Source organism: Sebastes umbrosus, chromosome 11 (genome assembly GCF_015220745.1).
Source record: "Sebastes umbrosus isolate fSebUmb1 chromosome 11, fSebUmb1.pri, whole genome shotgun sequence".
In the NCBI taxonomy this organism is placed as follows: Eukaryota; Metazoa; Chordata; class Actinopteri; order Perciformes; family Sebastidae; genus Sebastes; species Sebastes umbrosus.
The window spans coordinates 21291237-21311945 of record NC_051279.1 but is presented as its reverse complement, the minus strand read 5'-3'; the positions used below and the strand labels follow the sequence as shown (position 1 = coordinate 21311945).

Sequence of the window (20709 nt, the reverse complement as noted above, 5' to 3'; positions counted from 1 at the left end):
TTCGTACGTGGAACATAGCAGTTAGCTGGCTAGCTAGTGTTGGTGACGTATATAGTGCGAGATGAGAGATGTAGTTCACTGAGCGGTTTCATACAAAACTAAATGATACTACAGCAAACTGCGAATTTCTTGACATGCAAAATTATGTTTTAAATTGACAAACATCATCATGTGTGATTCATGGCGCAATTCAAATGGGATTAAAAAAATATATTTGTCTCTTTCCGTTGACTACCATTGGGGTACCGAAAGGGCGCTAAACGTGGTTAGCTTCACATAGCTGCTAACCATAGGTAGTAACAGTAGCAAAGCGATTGCGTTCATTATTTTAAAAAGCTGTTTCAAAAATGGATTTTTCCAGTTGTTTGTAGACATAAGCACAATTGTCTTTGTACATAGATTCAGGTATAACCAGAAATACTTGGTTTCATTTGCAGACATAAGACATTTACAACCAGGTAAAACACTCACATCCACAACCTCGGCTGATGTTCAATGCCTTTTACACAGCAGGTATTAGTAATTACATTAACGATGGCTCCATTTTGTTCCAGTATCCCAGTAAGCCATGACAATGTGACAGTGAGCCAGCATGAACAATAGCAGGACCCTGAAACTGAAGCAGCCAAATTAAATTATATTATCTATACCTCTGCTTTTCCTACTGTGACATGTTATCATATTATCTGTGGGAAAGGGCCTATTGAGAACCTCACACACAATGAACTCTACCGATGTTGGCTCTGAACGACAGACTTTCTGAGCAGAAACAATTTCTCTATCAATAGAGAATGGTTCTGAAAATATTGTCATTTTAATGGGCTACAGGGAAAAGGCACAAAACCATCCAGCCCTGTAGCGAACCAGTTCTGTAGCCTACCAGTGTTACTCAAACATTTTATGCCATCAAGCTGAATTTGCAGATTTTTGTCTGTTTCTATATTCACTCATCGTGAACCATGAGGTTGGCTGAACTACATCTGAACCTTATTTGCATAGAAGCACGTGATTAGAAAAGGCGCTGCCATCACCGAACCTATTTACACGCGAGTACACAATTGGACAAGCACCCACCATAACTGGCACGCGAACACGTGATTAGACAGACCGTCCACCTGGTGTCCATGTGAGAGTGAGCGACCACATTTTTACTACTGAGCCCACAGTGCAGTCTGCAGTGCTGTGGGAAAAAAAGTATGTGGCTCCTAGACAATTGAATTAACTTGTGTGGGAGTGGAGAAACGGGTATTAAAAATGTGAGTGCAACAATGGAAGCCACTGTTGGCTGGCTGCTACTTGTAGCAGAGCAAAGACAGACATGCGGCGACAAAGACAGGGAACAGTACTGTGACCTACAAGACAGAGATGATGTAGACAAATAGTAGGGATGTGCATTCCAAGCAAAAACGCTATTCAAAAGTCACTGGGAATTAGTGGATTATTATTTGAAAATTGCCGCAGAGTTTAATTCAACCACATTGTTGGAACAGTGGAAGAGGCCAGTGGAAAGACAAACCATGACGGTTTTGGAGAGTTTTATTTTGTTTTTGTCGGGTTTGAATTACGAAACCATGAGGTGTGCGGCGTCGCTTGTGCACGCACAAACACACACACACACCCACACACCCCTGCGCTAGCAGAAAAGAGCTGAACTGGACGAAGAGCCGCATAACCTATTTGATTTTTTATAATTGAACGACTTTTCGAAAAATCGAAAATCATGACCCATCCATAACAAATAGTATAAGTCACAGTAAGTAGTAGTAAAACTTGTAGTACACAAACACACAGATAAAGCACATAGAGGTTTACAAGGTGTACAATACACAAACAAATAGACAGACTCACACAACACGTCTTCAACACACACTCTTATCTAGTTCAGAAAACTTTTCCACCCTCTCCCTCTCTCCGCTCGCTCTCTGTTCTCATTAACACTAGTTCTTCCCAGCCGGCCTTGATTTATTGCTGACCTCCATTTAGCCAGGGATCAGACAGAGTGTGCTGTCATTTCAATCTCTCTCTAGTTAAGTTTTATTTCCCCCGCCACTGTGATTGTGTTTCAGTGTCTGGAATTAACATTGAGAACAGTGACAGGCAAGCAGAAGATAGATAGATAGTAGCAGCGACAGTCTCCACATTAGTAAGAACATTTCCTTTATTCTCTTAGCAAAGGTTTGATTCCAGCGTGAACCTGCTTTTATAAGAGCACTTCACCTCCAAGATAAGAGTAATTTATTACAAAATAATTGGACTTTTATTCCCAAATAGTTTAACACATATGTTTGATTTTGATGTATTAATCCACTCAGTATCAAAATACACTTTAGTAAAATGATGAAATGGATATAATATTATACAGTGGGCGAACTGCCTCTTCTATGCTCACCCCTGTAAAATGTTTTCTCAATATATCATTTCAGGATGAATAGTAATAAGATCTATTTCTCCTCATGCCTGCTGTTTATCATGGAGAACCTAATGTTTCAATACAAGCAATTTCCTGTGTGTTGTAGAGAAAACGTCCACTTTAAATCAATACAGTCTGGTCTTTTCCACCTCATCTGCTCATGTGTAGGTGTGCTTGCTAAGTGCTCTGCCAAACTGAGATGAAAATGTGGATTGCATTTAAAGAGACATAATGAAGACAAAAACGTGACCTTGCTAGCCTGTTTTCCATATCATAACTTGGTGTACACCTCTGCAACCACATGTGCCAAAGAATAGGGCTAAACGATTTTGAAAAATATCAAATTGTAATTATTTTGACTGATTTTACAATTGCAATATAATTTGTGATATTAGAGGGAATGATAATTTTTACATAATTATTCTCATTTTCATTGAAAAGCATTAAAATGATTATAGTGTGGTCAAACAAGGATGATATATTAAGACTGTATCCACCATAAATATTTAATTTAAAATGGTGAAATGCAACTTCTGTGATTTGAAAATGCAGTAGGCCATATTGTGATTTCGATAAAATTTTGATTAACTGTGCAGCCCTACAAAAGAACAAATGTCTTGTGATTAAATACCAAATTTAAATTATTCTTACTTCCCAGAAGATAATATATTTCTAATAGGTCATGTAGCTGCAAATGTACAGAACATTTAGTTAAACATTCCAACCAATAAGAAAATTGCAGATATCTGAAACCCCACGATCTACCTCCGCCCCTCTCGTTTATTTTAATCTGCAGATTTTGAAATGATACAGCGGTGAGGCATTTATTTTCATTAATTTGGAGTTGTCTGAAGACATTATAAATATTTATTTTTCCAATATGTCAGGGTTGTCCTTTAAGACCTTTAAGCATTACCTCATGCCTTCATGACATTACGTTTGGATGATTATAATTAACTTGTTAGTCATCATTGCTGATGGAGATCTTGTGATATGATCCAAAACTTCAAATTAGCTACTTAATGGACCCTTCAGATCGTGAAAGGTGAGAATTGTTTTGTCAAATGCTTCAATGTTTCCAAAGTCAAGAATGAACTTTAATCTTCAATTATTAAGTCAACACGGAGGAAAAGTGAACAGAAAAATGGACATCTCAGTGTTTTTCTTGGCTCAAAATGAGGCGGAGGTGGCAGGACTTTCATGGGACTTTGGTGGACCTACGACCTCTAGGGGGGTCCGGGGACATGCACCCCCTGGAAGAACATTTTGTACGTTTTAAAGTTAAATGCATCAATCTGGTGAACTTTGAAAGCAAAATTAAGAGACTAGATCTATTAAAAGATCTTGTGCTCTTGTAAACAATTTTATGCTCTATCAGCGGTGACTAGTTCTTCACTTAGGTACAATTTTGACAAACTTGTACTTTACTTGAGTATTTCCATTTTTTGTAAAATTTATAGCCCAATTCTACTCCACTACATCTCAGAGGGAAATAACGTATTTTTAACTTCACTACATTTATTTGACAATATTAGTTACTAGTTATTTTGCACATTCAGATTCTTAATACGAAATATAAATGAACTAATAGACTATGGTAGGCTGTATTATGAAGTAGTATATAATTATTAAGTATATAAAGTAGTTAAAAGCAGCTCCACCTGCTGCAGCATTAAAGTGATGAACACAATGCATCAATAATTATAATCCAATGATATACCATAATATATATTACTATGAAATGGACCATTCTGCATAATGAGTATTTTTTCTTGTGGTACATTAAGTATATTTTGAGGTTAAACTTTTCTACTTTTACTAAACCTTTTGAATGTATAACTTTTACTTGTAACAGAGTATTTTTACACTATGGTATTAGGCTACATTTTCTGAAGTAGGCCTAAAGATCTGAGTACTTCTTCCACCTCTGTTCTCTAGTAAACTATTTAATCCTAAACACATTGGTTGTATGGATATGAATGGTGATGACACGGCAGAAAAGTCACTCGCAAAGCATGGTAAACGAGACAAGCTCCGTGTTTCTAAACGGCCACAGTTTTGGCAGTGCCTTTCCCGGTTCAATGTGTTGGTTAAGATACAGCGCCACCACATCGGCGTAATGCCGCAATTGCAGTAACAAATGACAGAAATCCACCAACACTTGTTTGAAAATAGTGTTTTCCATGAAGACACCCGTCACAGTTTTGTCGAGAGCTGGAGGCAGGATGAAATTTGAGGTGGCCGCCTTGTAATTCTCTGTATGCAGGAATAACTCTGCGTCTACAATTCAAACCTCAAGGTGATGAGATTGTTTTTGTCAAAATCTTGAAAACTGTTGGCAAGAATCAACACACCACTAAAACAAAGATCTGACTACTGCATATTGCTTGGAAACACACTCTCTGAGAAATAACCTAATAATGTAGTAGCTGCAGTGGTTAAAAAAAAAAAAAAGTACTAGCAAACATCTCAATGTCACAACAACCTGAGCATGAACCCAGGGAGCTGTTTTAGCCTGCCTACAGATGGTTGTTTCTCCCAATAAACACTGGTGGTACACAAGAGCTCCAAAACAAGATTCTCTTTGTTTTATTGGCTTGTTTATTCAATCAAGAGACAGGCAGCAGATTGATACACCTGTCGTTTGCTCAGTGGCCCTCAGAGCAACTCAGAAAAACTCAGCCAGGCGCAAACATTCATATTCATCTGTGATTCCTGTGGGCCCATGTGAGTGTGTGTGCGAGAAAGAGAGTGTGTATGTTTGTGTAAGTAGTGTGATCCAGTGGGTTTTAAGGTGTAATCCGACAGCTGTTTTTAGGCGGTTTGTGTCGTTCCACCAGAGACCTTTCCCTGCTTGGCCTCCTGATCTTTAATCCACTGTCTTGTTCTGTTCCACTTCACTGAATACACAGACGTTCTGACAGAACAAACGCTATATGTATGCTGAAAGCAAAACATCTACCCCTGAGTCTGTCGCTCCATCTCTACCTGTCTCTGTTTGCCTTGACTTGCCTTTTTTCTTTCTGTTTGTCTTCCTCTAATCTCTCTGTCTGGTACACACACACACAGTTGTTGAACTGTGTGTGTTTCTATTTCGAAAGTTGACTCCCTCTTATCGTGTCTGGTTATTTTTTAGCTCCATGCACACATTGTAAGAACTTTAGAGATGGGTGTGGCTCTCAAACTGGCTTTTTTTGTGTCACTTGTCAATACAATCCTGGCTTACTTATTAATTCTGCGGGAGGGACAGTTTGCCTGCCAGCCCACCACCCGTTTCTATTTCCTAGTTAGTCTTAGTCAAGCACAAGCAGCTATTTATTTGACAGATGTATATAATCATCAACTCAAGGGAAGGTACAGAAACTGTAAACACGTCTGTGGCGGAGTCAGGAAACAGTGCAAGGAGGATTTACTGCAGCTAAACTACTTATTATGAGCCACTGAAAAATCATGGAAATGTACGCAAAACAGAGCTATGATTTGCCCATATTCCACAAATGATACAATATCAGTTTTTAAACCACGATCTTCTGAGCAATGAATGAGCCTTTCTTCAAAATTTCAAACAACAGTTCAAGTTATGATGTGCTTTGTCAACCACAAAGCGTAAAACATTGGGATCACAAGAGGGGGGGGGAGATCGAGGAAAAAGGAGGACAGGATTAACAAGATAGGAAAGAGAGCTTCGGGGACAAAAGAGGTTAAGAAAGGTCAGGCAGTAAAGCAAAGTGGACGGATAGAAAGAATGTAAAAGGGCATGATGAGGGGCTAAGTGCATAAAGGGGTATAGAGGAGGCGAAGAGAAATATACGAGTCATATAAAGCAGGAGGTAGTGCAGACTGCAGAGCTAGAAAACACGAGCAACAAGTGCAGAAAATAAGCAGCAGGAGAGGAAAAATGAGTAAAGTATGAAAGGGCATCAAGGTATATTTCGGTTCTAAATGTGTTACTTCTAGAGTTGGGTCGATTTCCGATGACACATTCTGGCAAATTATGAAGTAGTCTACATCAGCAATTTGTGCCGACGGCTAAATCCAGCTTGTATTGCATTAGTAATAAGCAATATGACAACGTGATTAACATAATGTTTGTTTCTAAACAGACTAATGGAGCCACTAATGTCTGACAGGCCGTGCGCAATTTACTGCCGAGTCGAGGTCGGTGACTTCGACATAACACTTCAGCAATATGAAGGAGATCAAATTTCAGTGGAGGAGGGAGCGTGGGAGAGGCGCACGTTGTGTTTGTCTCCTAGAAAGTTCACGTGTTTTTTGGGGTGACGAGACAAGACCATGGTTGTATAAAGAAAAGTGGATTCAGCGTTGGAGGCAGGCGCCCGTTCATTCCTATGAGAGTTGCTCAGTGGCGCATGAAGCCAAAATGGCTCGACTGCTGAGTGATAAAGTACCCGGATCATCCGGCGATCTTCCACATCCATTGGGCCGATGGAGCAGGCACAGTAGTGTTTTCTTTTACTCCGCCTCCCAGCCCGCAGTCCAGCCTCGCTCTGGATCTCATTCACATGAACGGAGGAAGGGAAGTAACTGTGGATTCGGCTATTAGTGCATTTTACAACTTTTAGGACCTAATGATTTAAATAAGGGCTAATCAAGTGTTCATACTAGGAAGTGGATTTACCTCAAAAAAAATATTCGCTGACTTACAGACGTCTCTTTCCCGATGTAAATCTATGGGGAAAAGTATTATTTGGGCCCAATGGCATCACGTGACGGACACGGAAGTTGTAGTACCACTACAAAAAAATTGCCTCACAGCCCGGTACTCTTCCTGGGGGCTTGGACAAGACAGGTTTCCATCATAGTAGCCCGACAGCCTGTAACGTTAGCGAGTGTTTGGTCGAGAGACCTAGTGGTAAAGTTCTGTATTCCGGTCCAGTCTTGTGGATTAATATCAAACCGGTTTGAAAATTTTTACAACGGCCCAACTTCTAATTACACATATCAAATGTCAAGCAGGGTATTGCATTTCTTCAAGCAGCTTCTTCTACAATAACCTTATCCCGTTGTAGTTTATGTATGTAATGTGAAAGATAAACTTTATGTTAAAATGTGCTGTAGCATGCACAGGGCTTTTTGCCTCCTTTTCAATTTGGCTCAGTTCTGGTTAAACTACATGTGCAGTGGACTTGTTTCAGCAGAAAAGCCAGAGTGTCGTCGCTCGTACCATAGAGACAGATCTGTACAGTGTGATATAACTTCTATTTTTCACCATGAAGAGGGAGAGAGGAAGCTCTAGCAGGGGGAAAATCAGGGAGGAAGTGGACACTAATTATTCTAATTGACCTCTGCACTTACGAAGTCCTTGCTTCTAATGACCAAAATCCCATTAGCACATCCACACACACACACACACACACATGCACTTGTTAACCACTGTCATACGATTAGCTCAACTCAGCCATGAACCCCCCTCACTTAATCGAGGACAAGGACAGAAGTCTGGCTAGCACAGAGGCCACACATACACACACACGTCCAAATGAGCAATGGCTGATCTACTCCCAAGTCTCTGAACGCACATCCAACGTGTGTGAGAATGATATTTCTTAAGTTCCTCTCAATAGGAATAATTCAGCAGCTGGCAAATGTCCAAAGCAAAATGTAAAACACAACTTGCGATGATGGAAAAAGTGTCAAGTGAGAGGAGACAGATGGAGACAAAATGTGCATCTCTGGAGGACATTTACCTGAATGCACTCTTTGTCGGCTCACTTTCACTTGGGTTTATTTTAATACTCTCTCTTTAAATACTTTCTCTTTTAACGCTCTCTTCACTTTGCCCTTCACGCTACACATTAGCTGAAACTGTGCATTTTCACATCATTTGTGAATCACATCTACGACATCAATTTTAAAAATTGGATCTTGGAGCCTTTCATGCTTTTTAGCCATGACACATGTATCTGGCTCTTTCGGCTCTCAGATGGAAAGAAGTGATGTAATGTTAACAGGCATTCAAAAGGAACTGATAGCATTACTCGCCAGTTAGTTTGTAGCCTGCACATACTTGAACGGTCAGCACGTATTCACTGTATTTGTCTCCTTTCATTTGTGGTATCGGTTTTGTGGCCTCCTCGCTCACTCTCTCTCTGGCCATTTGTCAGCCTAGTGACACATCTCTATGGCCACAAACCTTTGACATCCTGTGTAGCCGATGAGCATCACACAGAAGGAATGGGGAGCCTAGGAATTAAATTAAATATAGGGCAAAATGCACAATGACAGAGGAAGTCTATAACTGGTAATTCTGGAAACTAATAGGGCAATAAATAAAGCAGGACACACAGGCATGTACACACACACACAAAAAGATGGAGAGATGTAGACTACATGAATGTTAAAACTGGGAATTAACAACGTGATGAATATGGAGGGGATGAACACACACATACACACAACTATCTAGAGAGCTGAAATAAATGATAATGTTAGGGATTAAGGTTGGCTATAAATATAGAAACCTTGCTCTCCAGGTGTGTTTGTTTCCCTCTGCAGATGTGATGGATACTACAGGACTCTTTCCGTCTCTCTCACTATCAGAGCGGTGAATGTCAACAGAATCTCATTGGCCTCCAGTTCAACTTTAAGTACGTCTGTCCCTCGGGTTCAATCTATGTGTGTCTGCCTGTGTGAGCGCTGGTTTAAAGCTTCAGTCATAGAGCGAGGAAGGCAACACTCGGCTCACATCCTATTAGGTAATATGTATTGAAAAAGGCATCGTAGCATGGAAGAAAGGAGAGGCTTTTGCCCTTTATTGCTCAATGATTTCCACTTGTTTGTGTATGCTATTGGCCTGGTGCTGATTGCTTTATGTACCAAAGCTAAAACAAAGCAAGTCGACCATTTAATGAGAAGATTGTAGGGGTGGGAAAAAACAATGATTCACCTATGTATCACATTTTTGTTTTTATACGGTTCTGAAATCGATGCTTTTATGCCAGAATCGATATATTTGCTTCATTTGAGTATATGTGGAGGTAGACGCAAGTTACCGCTTTTATTGTTGTAGTCAGAGTAACGTGACGTCATATCCATTCTGTATCCGCCAACCAAAACAAACCGCAATGAGCCAAAACGACAAAGCAGAAAAAGGCGCTGGGTCCACCTGGATACGACCTGCACCCTCACATTTTAAATCCAGAGTGGTAAACACACACAGTAAAGTATGGAAACACTTTGGGTTTCACACATTGCCAGGAACAGCAGAGCTAGACATCAAGGCTAAAGCTGCATGCTAATGTTTTTGTATTATGGTAACATGCGATCAAACCAGCCGTCACTCTCATCTCCGTGGTCAAATCGGCCGACGCTACAACTTTAGAGCACCCATATACTAACATTTATGCTAAATGCATTCAAACGGCCCGATGGAGCTGACATGGATGTATAAAGAGACAAGAAGCTGGCGGGAGAGCTAGCGACGGACTTGGCGGAAGTATACATGTGTAACTACGTCTGGTTTTCAAAATAAGGTGTTAACAAAGGGAACTGTATATACAAAATACATATATGAAATATCTATGATTGATTTGATTATATTCACCAGAAGTATGTATGTCCCTTATAAATTAAAAAGAAAATACCACTAATTTGTGAGGGAAATGTCTTTATTCTTTGATTTTTATGTTGCTGTAAAAAAAATGTATAAATAATGCCTGACAATGACTGATATATTTGACATCAGGTTATTTTGGGCCAGGTGATAACTCAGTGTCAGTGGTGAGAAAACAGGAATTTGCTGCTTGAAGATTTTATTAGAGAAACCAGCGCTGACTTACAGTATCTCTTAGATCTTTATAGGCTGCAGGACGACAACCATCTGTTTTACTACTGGAGGCTACTGACCCACATTTGTAACAACTACAGTCATGGACACACCTACAGCACACACACACAGATGTCCTCTGATCTAATATCACGCAGCTGTACAAATAATGGCCATTATTTTTGAGGAAACATTGTTTAGAGCCAATTTCCAATAAAAATATATTACTGTCTTAACACAGGGGACCACTGATGGATTAGTTCTTGTTTTGAGCAAAACAAACATATGTATTGTTGTTGGCTGCAAAATTCCTTACTGGCTTTATTTTGGATGAAATGTGGATGAAAGCTGCAGCAATGGCTAAATGTTGATACAGTCGATATTGGAACAAAAATATTTGGTTTTAAAATGGATTATTTGAAGGGGAAAAGATAATTTGCCAAATATCACTTTTATTGTACCGTTGATAGTAAAGAACAGCAGAGAGAAAGAGAGCGGGATGACATGCAAATACGTCAAGGTTTCCAACCTAAAATATATGTTGTTTATCATTGCCTTCCATACTCACAATGACAGAGCCAACATGCTGATGTTTACCATGTTCGATTCAGCGTGTTAGCTTACTAACATTTGCTAATTAGCACTAAACACAATGTACAGCTGAGGCTGATGGAAATTACTTTTACAAGTATTCAGTCGTAAAACAAAGTATTGGACAATTGGAAAAGTTAAAGGATCACCAAAGTCAGATTCTGTGTACCAAATTTCATTGCAATCCATTTAATACTTGTTGAGACATCTCACTCAATACCACAAATATGAACCTTATTGTGGCGCTAGAGAACCAGTCAAGGGATTTGTCCTCTTGGCATCGTAAATATCTGTAAAAATGTATTGGAAATCCATCCAGCAGCTGTTGAGACATCTAACTAAAAAGCAAGTGGTGAGTGTTGGGAAAGGTCAGGTGATCACCAAAGTCAGTGGGATTCATCCTCTGGGGACTATGAATATTTAAAAAAATGTCATAACAATCCATCTAAAATTGGCTAAGATATTTCAGTCTGGACCAAAGTAATGGACAGACCAACCAACTGACATCACCATCTCTAGAGCCATGACGCCAGCGTGGCTAAAAAAAACATGAAAATATGTAAAAACCACTTATGATAATTATATATAAATATCAAAGATGACTGATGTGAGCAATGACGCCGCAAGAGAAGCTTTAGAAAGTTTGTGTAGGCAATTAACCAAAATGGAACCTCTGAATCAAGAGAAACAAAAAGGGCAACCTCCTGAACTGACGTCAAATGCATTACACAGTATTTGCTCCGTCTGCATGTTTCAGTCCAAACTGGAAAGAGTAGATGGTGATGCTTTGACACATTGGACTGTGAGACCAAAGTTATGAATGTCAAGCACTGAAACCGCCATTTCTTGCAACCAGTTGATTAAGGGGTCCAGAGAGATTCTGTTGTTGGCAGAACGAACAGAATAGAGTGAAAAGTGAACGTATGACAAACTTTGCTGGCACTCTAGCTGGCAAGTAGCTGAAATTTGTTTTTTTTTCTTTCATTGTTATCTTTATTTTTTTCATAATTTAGTGGTTATGAGGTCCTCTCTTCGTTGTGGATCTGCCCTGATGTTATCAGATCTATGACAATCTATGTTTTTTATTCAGAGAAAATGACTTTTCCCATCATGATATCAATATGCATGCAGCATCAGCCTCAGGTATCCAGCCGGAAAGCAGACGGTCCACGAGGCAAAGTATCAAGGGTATATGTAAAAAGTAAGTAAAAAACAAAACAATGTTTTTCAAGTATGAAAAGACCCAAAATGAACACTGTAAGCGAAGTACTTGTGTACTGAATTATTTAAACAGCATTTGTATTAGAACGATTCTGTCCCAAGCTTTTAGATCCATATAAGTGGTTGATCACTATTCCCGAAATCTCTGAACCTGTACATACACACAGAGAATGCTCTCTTGAAGCAACTTCTCTTTTTCAGTAGCTATAACGACATCAACCTATGAATGATCACACACATATACAATTTCACAAGGGACATTTTCTCACTGCCTCTGTCTCGGTTGCTTTATGATTCACCCAGTCGGCGTCTCTCTCCCTCCTCTCTTCCTTTCATAGAAAACTAGACACCATCTTGCGGCACCAGCCGTGACGCCAAATCCCTACCCTTGCTTGGACCACACCCATCTTTGAACTTCTTTTTGATCTCAACTACACACCTGTTAAGTTTCATGACTGCATCCTGCACAATTGTGACGCCATCACGGTGATAAAAATCGGTCCACAGACAGACAGAAATATAAACACCTGGAAAAGTACTCAAAACTGCTTCTGTGGTAGTTCCCATTACAGTAGGTGTCTCAAGGACCACATTTCGCCATGACACACACACACAGACTCACAGGGTGAAAACAAAAAGTTCCACACATGTATTTAAGTTTATTCAACTTGCAAAAGGATACTCAGTTTGTGTCCTGTCTATTCATAGTAATTACTGGAGGTTGGTTAGGGACAGATAAAGATAAGACAATTATGTTTCACAGTAATTACGTTTCTCAGATGTTTCTCATTAACAAAGAGGACACAAGGAATAACTTCACAGATTTAGCAGAAAGATATAGTACTTCATTTAACAGTAGTGAATGACTATGACTCAACTTGACTCGGAAATATCCAGGATGAATCTGATTTGCAGTTTTCTACAATTTGAGTGTCATTCCTATCCTGCATAGTAGTCTACATTTTTATATGCCTAGGTATTTATGCTGCTTCTCTCTGCAGACAATGACACAGCAAAAAGGAAAAAAAGTCAGACACTTCAACTCCGAAACTGATATTCAAGGAGAAGAGGAATTTGTCTCCACATCGTCCAGCTGAATCCGGTGCTAAGATCACTCATTGATTTAGAGGCTGCAAAAAAATGCTTCAAAGTGAGATTGAACTCTGGAGTCCCTGACCGATGATTCGAATGATCGACTTTTAGGGTGCAGTCCCATAAATGACGGACATCAATATAGGAAACTTGGACAGACTACAAACTGCAAACCAAGGTAAAATATCCCTTCAAACCCTTTCCTGTTTGCTCAGAGCCAGACTCAGTCAATGACACCCCAAGAGCAGACAGAAAATTAGTTTCATTTAAAGCTCCTGGAAGGGACAGTCTGTATTTAGTTCAAGGCAGCCTGTGCTTACGCTCTGCAAGATACGGTTAAGTAATTTGTAGAGTATCTTTAGAAGAAAAAGTGGGTGGCTAAGCTAGTTATTTTACTGAGAGCGGAGGAAGTTTCATGGCACTTCCTTTAGCTAATGGCTCTCTCCCCTCTACTTTAAAACACATCCAAGCAACTTCAAACCAACTTACTTAGATGCTCACAAACACCCATGCACACACACACACACACAAACACACACACTAGCTAGGATGCTTTTGATTTAGGTAGCCAAAGATAACAAGCTTAAGTTGCTGCATATTTTTTCTTCTTTTCTGAATTTTCAGTATTTTTTTTACCTTGACTTGCCAAGTTGAGATGTTAAACTTGTGTTGTATGCAGGAAAATTCAGATTATTAGTTTTTTATATCAGTTTTTCAATCTATCCAAACTAAATTGTAATTATAATAAAACTGCTTGAGAGTGAAAAAACACTAAATGTCTTTGCAAATACTTTGTGACTGAGGTGTGATCCACGCATATAAAAAGGTAGTGGGCACACAAAAAGACTAGTGACTTGTCTGATGTCTGCAACTCACCAACACACCCACATACGCACATCAGAGAGGAGATGAGACTATGAGCCAGCTGTTAATGAAAGGTTTTTGTAAACAACCCACCCTGACATAAAAGCGAGCTGATTATTACTCTGGAACAAAGCGGTGATGGACTGGGATAGCATTGCTAATACACACACAGACACAGAGGGAGACTTCATACAACACCATCTCTCCGGAGCACTGTGGGACATCGGTATTATCACTGTAGAACATAAATACACGCACAGAGCCTGATAGAGAGGCAGAGAAAGAGAAGCAGCCACACGTTACAGTGCAACATAAAAGAGCAGTCTCAACAGTGAGACACTATCATCATCACTATAGTACACAGGAGCTGCATACACAGGCACACACACACGTGGCACATTCATAAATTCTATTGAAGCACAGCAGGATATTATCATAATCCCCAACAGGTACGAAGCAGAACACCAATCAAGGTCACCTCTGGTGCAGTGAATGGTGAGTGGGTCTGATACCAGCGAACTGAAAGAAATACAGTTTTTAATCTACCTACGGACCGGAAGAAGAGGTGGAGGAAGGCCAGAAACAAAGAAGAAGAAAAGAACATGAAAGATTTAAACCTGCGTGCGTTAGTGTGTCTTTGAGAGAGAGAGAGAGTCATTACAGTATAACAGTTTGTCATTAGTTTTTATTTTTATTAGGGCTGTCAATCGATTAAAATAGTTAATCGCAACAAATCGCAAATTAATCACACATTTTTATCTATTCAAAATGTACCTTAAAGGGAGATTTGTCAAGTATTTAATACTCTTTATCAACATGGGAGTGGGCAAATATGTTTGCTTTATGCAAATGTATGTATATATTTATTATTGGAAATCAATTAACAACACAAAACAATGACAAATATCATCCAGAAACCCTCACAGGTACTTTATTTAGAATAAAAAAATATACTCAAATCATAACATGGCAAAATGCAGCCCAACAGGCAACAACAGCTGTCAGTGCGTCAGTGTACTGACTTGACTATGACTTGCCCCAAACTGCATGGGATTATCATAAAGTGGGCATGTCTGTAAAGGAGAGACTCGTGGGTACCCATAGAACCCATTTACAGGTTAAGGGATCGCTTTGAAAATTACCTTGCCAGTTTTTCCTCGCCAAAATTTAGCGCAAGTTGGAGCGTTATTTAGCCTCCTTAGTGATGAGCTAGTATGACATTCTTTAGGTTTTCTAGTTTCATATGATGCCAGTATCTTCACTCTAGCTTTAAAACTGAGCCCGCTACAACCAAAAAGTTACTAGTTAATGCGTGGCGTTAAAACAAATTAATCAGCCCTAATTTTTATAAAGTCACAGCTTCAGTCTTAATGGTAGTTTACATATCTATGTTGTGAATAAATGCAGGGCAGGCAGGTTCACCATGCCAGCTCACATTTTTGTAACCAGGTTGTTTGGCTGAAAGGCACAGCTGCGAATTTTACCAAAATAATAACTGCTCTGACACCATGTTGCTCTCTATGGTTGAAGAAAGCACAAATCAAAAATGAAATTTGGCTCTCCAAAACAAAACAATTGTCTATAAAGTCACCACACACTTTATGATTGATTTTACAAATTTATGACCTGATATGAATTGCCTCGATAAGCCACAAAATCAGTCGGTGGGAGCTGAAAACAAATCCCCATCTCTGGTAAAACAACACGGCCTGTTCTTTTTCTTCATAAAAATGTTGTTTTAGTTTTTATTGTGTTTCAGCTCTTAACATTTTTTTGAAAAGATGGCATTGTGCGTAGTGAAAGAAAGGAAACGTTTGTGATATGAAGAACCTAAACATGTCTTCCTTTTGTATAACTGTAGGAACAGATTATAGGTATGATAATCACACGTTATTTATTGTGAATCCAATACTTTTCCATAGCTCAGTATGCAGGTTAATACATTGCGATAAGGGCACTTTAAGTGTTACCAGAGACTGCAGTCAATATGAAATTTGCTTTGATTTACTATCGACGTGTTTTCATCTCCACCCAAGAGCCAATTCATTATGTATTCACGGATGCAAAGTGTCTATAAATAAGCTTTATAACATGGTTAATTGCTCAGTGATGCTCTCTCTCTTTCTCTGTATGTGTGTGTGTGTGTGTGAGTGTGTGTATGTGTGTCGCTCTCCTGCTCCATCAGCAAATATGAAGTGCACATATAGCAAGAAGGAAATTATATTGTGCAAATAATATATAAGGGTTATAGTCCATAAAAATGATGACACATAGTATACCGTTAAATGGAAGATGGACTTCTTTAAACCATATTTAATAATCACCACTTCCTGAAAATCTTTCTTTTAGTGCCCTATGATAAATGATCACCTGCGCACAAAAAACACAAATGAGCCAGTCATAAGCAAAAATGCTTAGATAATAAGCCCCCCACCACCAAGTAATGAGATTCTGTCTTTGTGAACACTTTAGGCTCGAAAGCAATGGTGAAACTGTCCCAGAAAGTGAGTTTTAAATCTTGCAAAAACGGTCACCTTCACACATCAGCAGCAGCTATAGTGTCTCAAATTCGTTCATGCCCGAGTCTGCAAATTACCAGTTTAGTCTTTCTCTAATATACACATAAGCACAGAAAACCATGTTGCACACGATCAATTACACTATAGCCAAAGTTTCCCCGCTGAACTCATGGTTATGGTAAAGAAATCAACAGCAGATACATAAACTAAAGATGAAAATGAATGCATTCCTTTCTTCTCTCGCATTTCAGTAGAGGTTAAAATATTAGTCATTTAAATAAGAAGACATTAATGCTGCCAACTGAAAGAACATTTTGGTTTCAGTAACAAAACAGACAGAAAGCCAGACAGAAAGTGTTGTTGGGGAGGAGAGCTCAAATTAATCGGCAACTGCACAGACGCAAGTTAACGATGCAGGTCACTCATCACCTAATACCAGGAGTCACAGTCACTTCACTCAGCATTGCGTATGCTAAAGAGTTTCCACAAAGCGCCACAGTGAATGATTCACCATTGAAGCATAGCTGGTTTTGGCATCTCATTTGGTGGGTAAGTAGACCTCCAGGCCGATGTCTGTCTGGGTATTGCTTTAAAAGGTGGATTCTGCTGTTAACCGGTTGCACACTAACTCAGCATGGGGGCAACACTTCACAGCTGGATCCAACTGGACACGGATAGATACCGGACTCGTATTTTTGACTTTCTGATCTATGGAGCTGGTGTTAAAGACAACACCAATGGCTGTTTTTTTTTCCTTCCTCCAAACATCACTATGGCAACTGACTGGAGGACTCTTTAAGCAGAGTCCTACTCAGCGCAATTCATTTTATTTATACGTTCATGTGAGCACAGGATTTGTATATGGCCTCCTCTCCTGGAAACAGTGTTTGTGTGTGTTTGTCCTACCTCCAGAAATCTCGTTGGCATCCTCAGGTGGTACAACTGACTCAGTCAGCCTCTCGGGATTAGTCTTGTCTTCTCCGTCACTCTCACCTCCTTCAGCTGCAGCGGGTACAACAGATTAATCACAAGTTAGCAGAATCCCGTAGAACTGTATTTCAGAGAGTCCCTACTCTATCTGGGTCTACATACTGTATATCAACAAGGAAAGCAAACAGTGTTGCCAGATTGGGCTGGTTTCCGCCCAATTGGGCTACATTTTTATTAAGCTGAACTGAGATGTTTTTAATCGTCGTTAGGAATAAGGGAGGACCTACTTTCCCTGACGTCATCATCATTGACACTGACATGGGAATTTGTGTATTTGGTTGTCTGACTGGACTCTTTGTGGGTTGTGGGTAGTTTTTAATCTAACATTTCATCTTTGGTTATTTGATGCAGATATGAATCTTTGTATGCTAATGATGTGTCTTCTATTGTGCATGTAATGGTTTTATGAGGTTTTCTGGCAAGGTTATGATTTGGGCTGTTTTTTTATTGAATTGGGCGGATTTTAAGTTGTGATTGGGCTGGAAACTGTTGATCTGATCTGGCAACACTGAAAGCACATAAAGCGATACATAGAGATTATGGCAAAGAAGTGACTAAAAAAGAGCAGAGTAAAATATGGTAAAAAGGAAAAAGCAGAGCATAGCACATCAGAAATGAGTTGAATACAGCATTACGGAGAGGAGAGGAGAGGAGAGGAGAGGAGAGGAGAGGAGAGGAGAGGAGAGGAGAGGAGAGTACACTATAGCATCTCAGAACAAAGTTGAGAAGAGAGGAAAGGAAATGGGAGGAAACGAGAGGAGACAAGACAAGAAGATTAAAAGTAGTGTTGTAGTAGTAGTACAGTAGCATGGTGTCAAGTAAAATAGAGAAGCAGAGTAGAGGTGTGAAGAGCCAAACAGTACAAAAGAGTAGAAGAGTATACAACAGTAGAGAAGAACAGAGTATGTGGGAGCAACACATTACAGTAATAGAACAGAAGCAAAGAAGTCAAATGCATGAACGAACCTTTATGTCTGCCCTGAAGTGGTCTGCTCTGCTCACTGCCACTGACACTGATGACGCTGACCGTGTATTCCTTAGAGGAGGTGTAATCTGTTATCAACACCTTAGTGTCAGATTTAGATATGATGATCTCCCTCTGCCGACCACCTGACAGAAAGAGAGAGAGAGAGAGAGAGAGAAGAGCAAAGGTTAGACTCATGGACATTTTGAGTCAGTGTTTTATCCCCTTTCTTGTTGCTATATTCAGTTGCTTGGAAGCAAAGTATTAGTATTCTCATGACCGAGCCAAAATGAAGTTAATTCGGTAGAAGAGCTGATTAACATTCTCCATTCTGAAGGCAGGCGAACATTACGTTCAAGGTCGAAATATTTTATTTCATGGTGGATTTATTCGTGCCTGCATGTCTTTGTGAGGAGCATATATCTTCACCAAAATGCTGAAATGACAAAAAAACAAAACAAAACAAGGCAATTTGTGGGCAAAGTTAATTCTGTTTTTGTTGATTTTGTTTCTAGGGCTAGTGGGTGAAGCTTAGAGATTAAAGGTTAGAGTTAGCTTTAGGTTTTGACATTAGGAAAATAAAATGTGTCCCTGAAGTACAATGTGAAACAAGTGTGTGTCTGTGTGTGTGTGTGTGTGTGTGTGTGTGTGTGTGTGTGTGTGTGTGTGTGTGTGTCCTCTCCTTAGCAGTTAATCCCCATCAGGGCAACAGGTCACATTATCACCCCATTTTAATTTTGACCCAGCAATCAATGGCACCATCATTAAGGTGTGTGTGCGTGCTTCCTCAGCTCTTCTGTCCCTTGTGCCTGCAGAGTGATGATTAATGACGCCTTTAGGGGAAGAGAGATAAATCCTACTGAAGGGGACAGCAGGTCAAGCGAGGTAACTACATGGATCAGTGTCCACACCAAAAAACGGAACCTTAGTCTGTCCTAGGGGACATAATGACTGTCAATCAATCAATTGTCTGGGCTCAAAGTGAAGGCTAGGCATTCACTGGGTTACCATATGTCAACTGTTGCACACTGAGAGTTCACGTCTCAGTTTTCTCTGGGCTTAACGCACTTCTTTAAACGTTTTCCTTTCCTTACCTACATAGATCTCTCCTTCATGACTGAAATTAGGCTGGTTCGAGATGAGGTCACCGATCGATCGATCACCAGCGACCGGCGCACAATGCATGCCGGTTAGATTTGTGTCCGATTTGATTTTGACTTGCTCCGACGTCATGCACACATGGGCAACAGTTTTTTAGAGCCAGGCGCCGCAGTTGCTCTTCACCAACTGCAGACCCGGGGCATGATGGGAATCGCCTGGTTGTCACCTGATCAAAGAGCTGATTGGCTCTTAGTTTTGACAACAAACACCACGTGTTGTGGAAAGTCCTACCTTTTTGTGTAATTGTAATATCTAACACTAGATTGTAGGCTATTAGTCTCATGTTGAGATAACTTCTGTTATGATTTGACGCTACATAAAAATAAATTGAATTGAATGTTGTGCAATGAAGATTTCATCTGTTAAACATATCTTGTGTGGTTGATAATAATAATAATAATGAAGGTTATTTATATAGCACTTATTAAAACAAGTAGTCATTACAATGTGCTTTACAGGCAGACATAAAAATAATAAAGGATAGAATCCATTGCCAGATACACACACATTTTCACATGTATGTGTATAAACAAATATAAATAAATCCGAACCTGGTCTGCAAACTACAAGTAGCCTACAGATCGGATCTAACAGGATGTAACTATTCCTGTGACTTTGTGTAAATTCTTTGAAGGCTGCTGGAAACGGCTGGAAACTGCCCGACTTGACCGCAGCTTTTTGTCACGGCCCCCTGCTGCTGCCGTCTGATCTCGTCTACTTTCCAGGCGAGGTGCAGTTCATCTCGAACGACCCTATTGATTTATTAGGGGACGATACACTTTTTTCACAGTGGACATTTTGGCTTGTCATAGTAGGAAACGCAAAGGTGTAATTGAGGACACTAAAAACAACTGCATTCCAATTAGGTGAGCTAGTTCCAGGTTGCTGTTATTGTGCATGCTGACTCACTGTCATAGCTTGCTGATACACTTGATTGAACTGAACCATCGTTAATGAAAATAATTCCAAGTCAAAATGTCTGCTGTGAAAAAAGGTCTATAGCAAGAGATCAAAGAGTTCACCTGCAATCCCTTCTACTTAGTCTTTTTGATGGAAAAAAAATGCATCATTTTCGACACTCGATGTGTGAATCCTCCTCTCTTATTTCCAT

General features: G+C 39.7%; 1 protein-coding gene across 3 annotated transcripts in view; it reads right to left on the bottom strand.

The window, feature by feature from the left end:
* The window catches only part of col14a1a (collagen, type XIV, alpha 1a), a 150482-nt gene that overhangs the window by 109664 nt on the left and 20109 nt on the right, over positions 1-20709 (bottom strand). For all 3 annotated transcript variants that reach the window (XM_037785871.1, XM_037785872.1, XM_037785873.1), the window contains exons 4-5: positions 18440-18583; positions 17390-17485 (exon numbers count right to left, since the gene is read on the bottom strand). In XM_037785871.1, coding sequence (XP_037641799.1) covers positions 17390-17485; positions 18440-18583 — 240 coding nt within the window. The remainder of the gene's footprint in view (positions 1-17389; positions 17486-18439; positions 18584-20709) is intronic.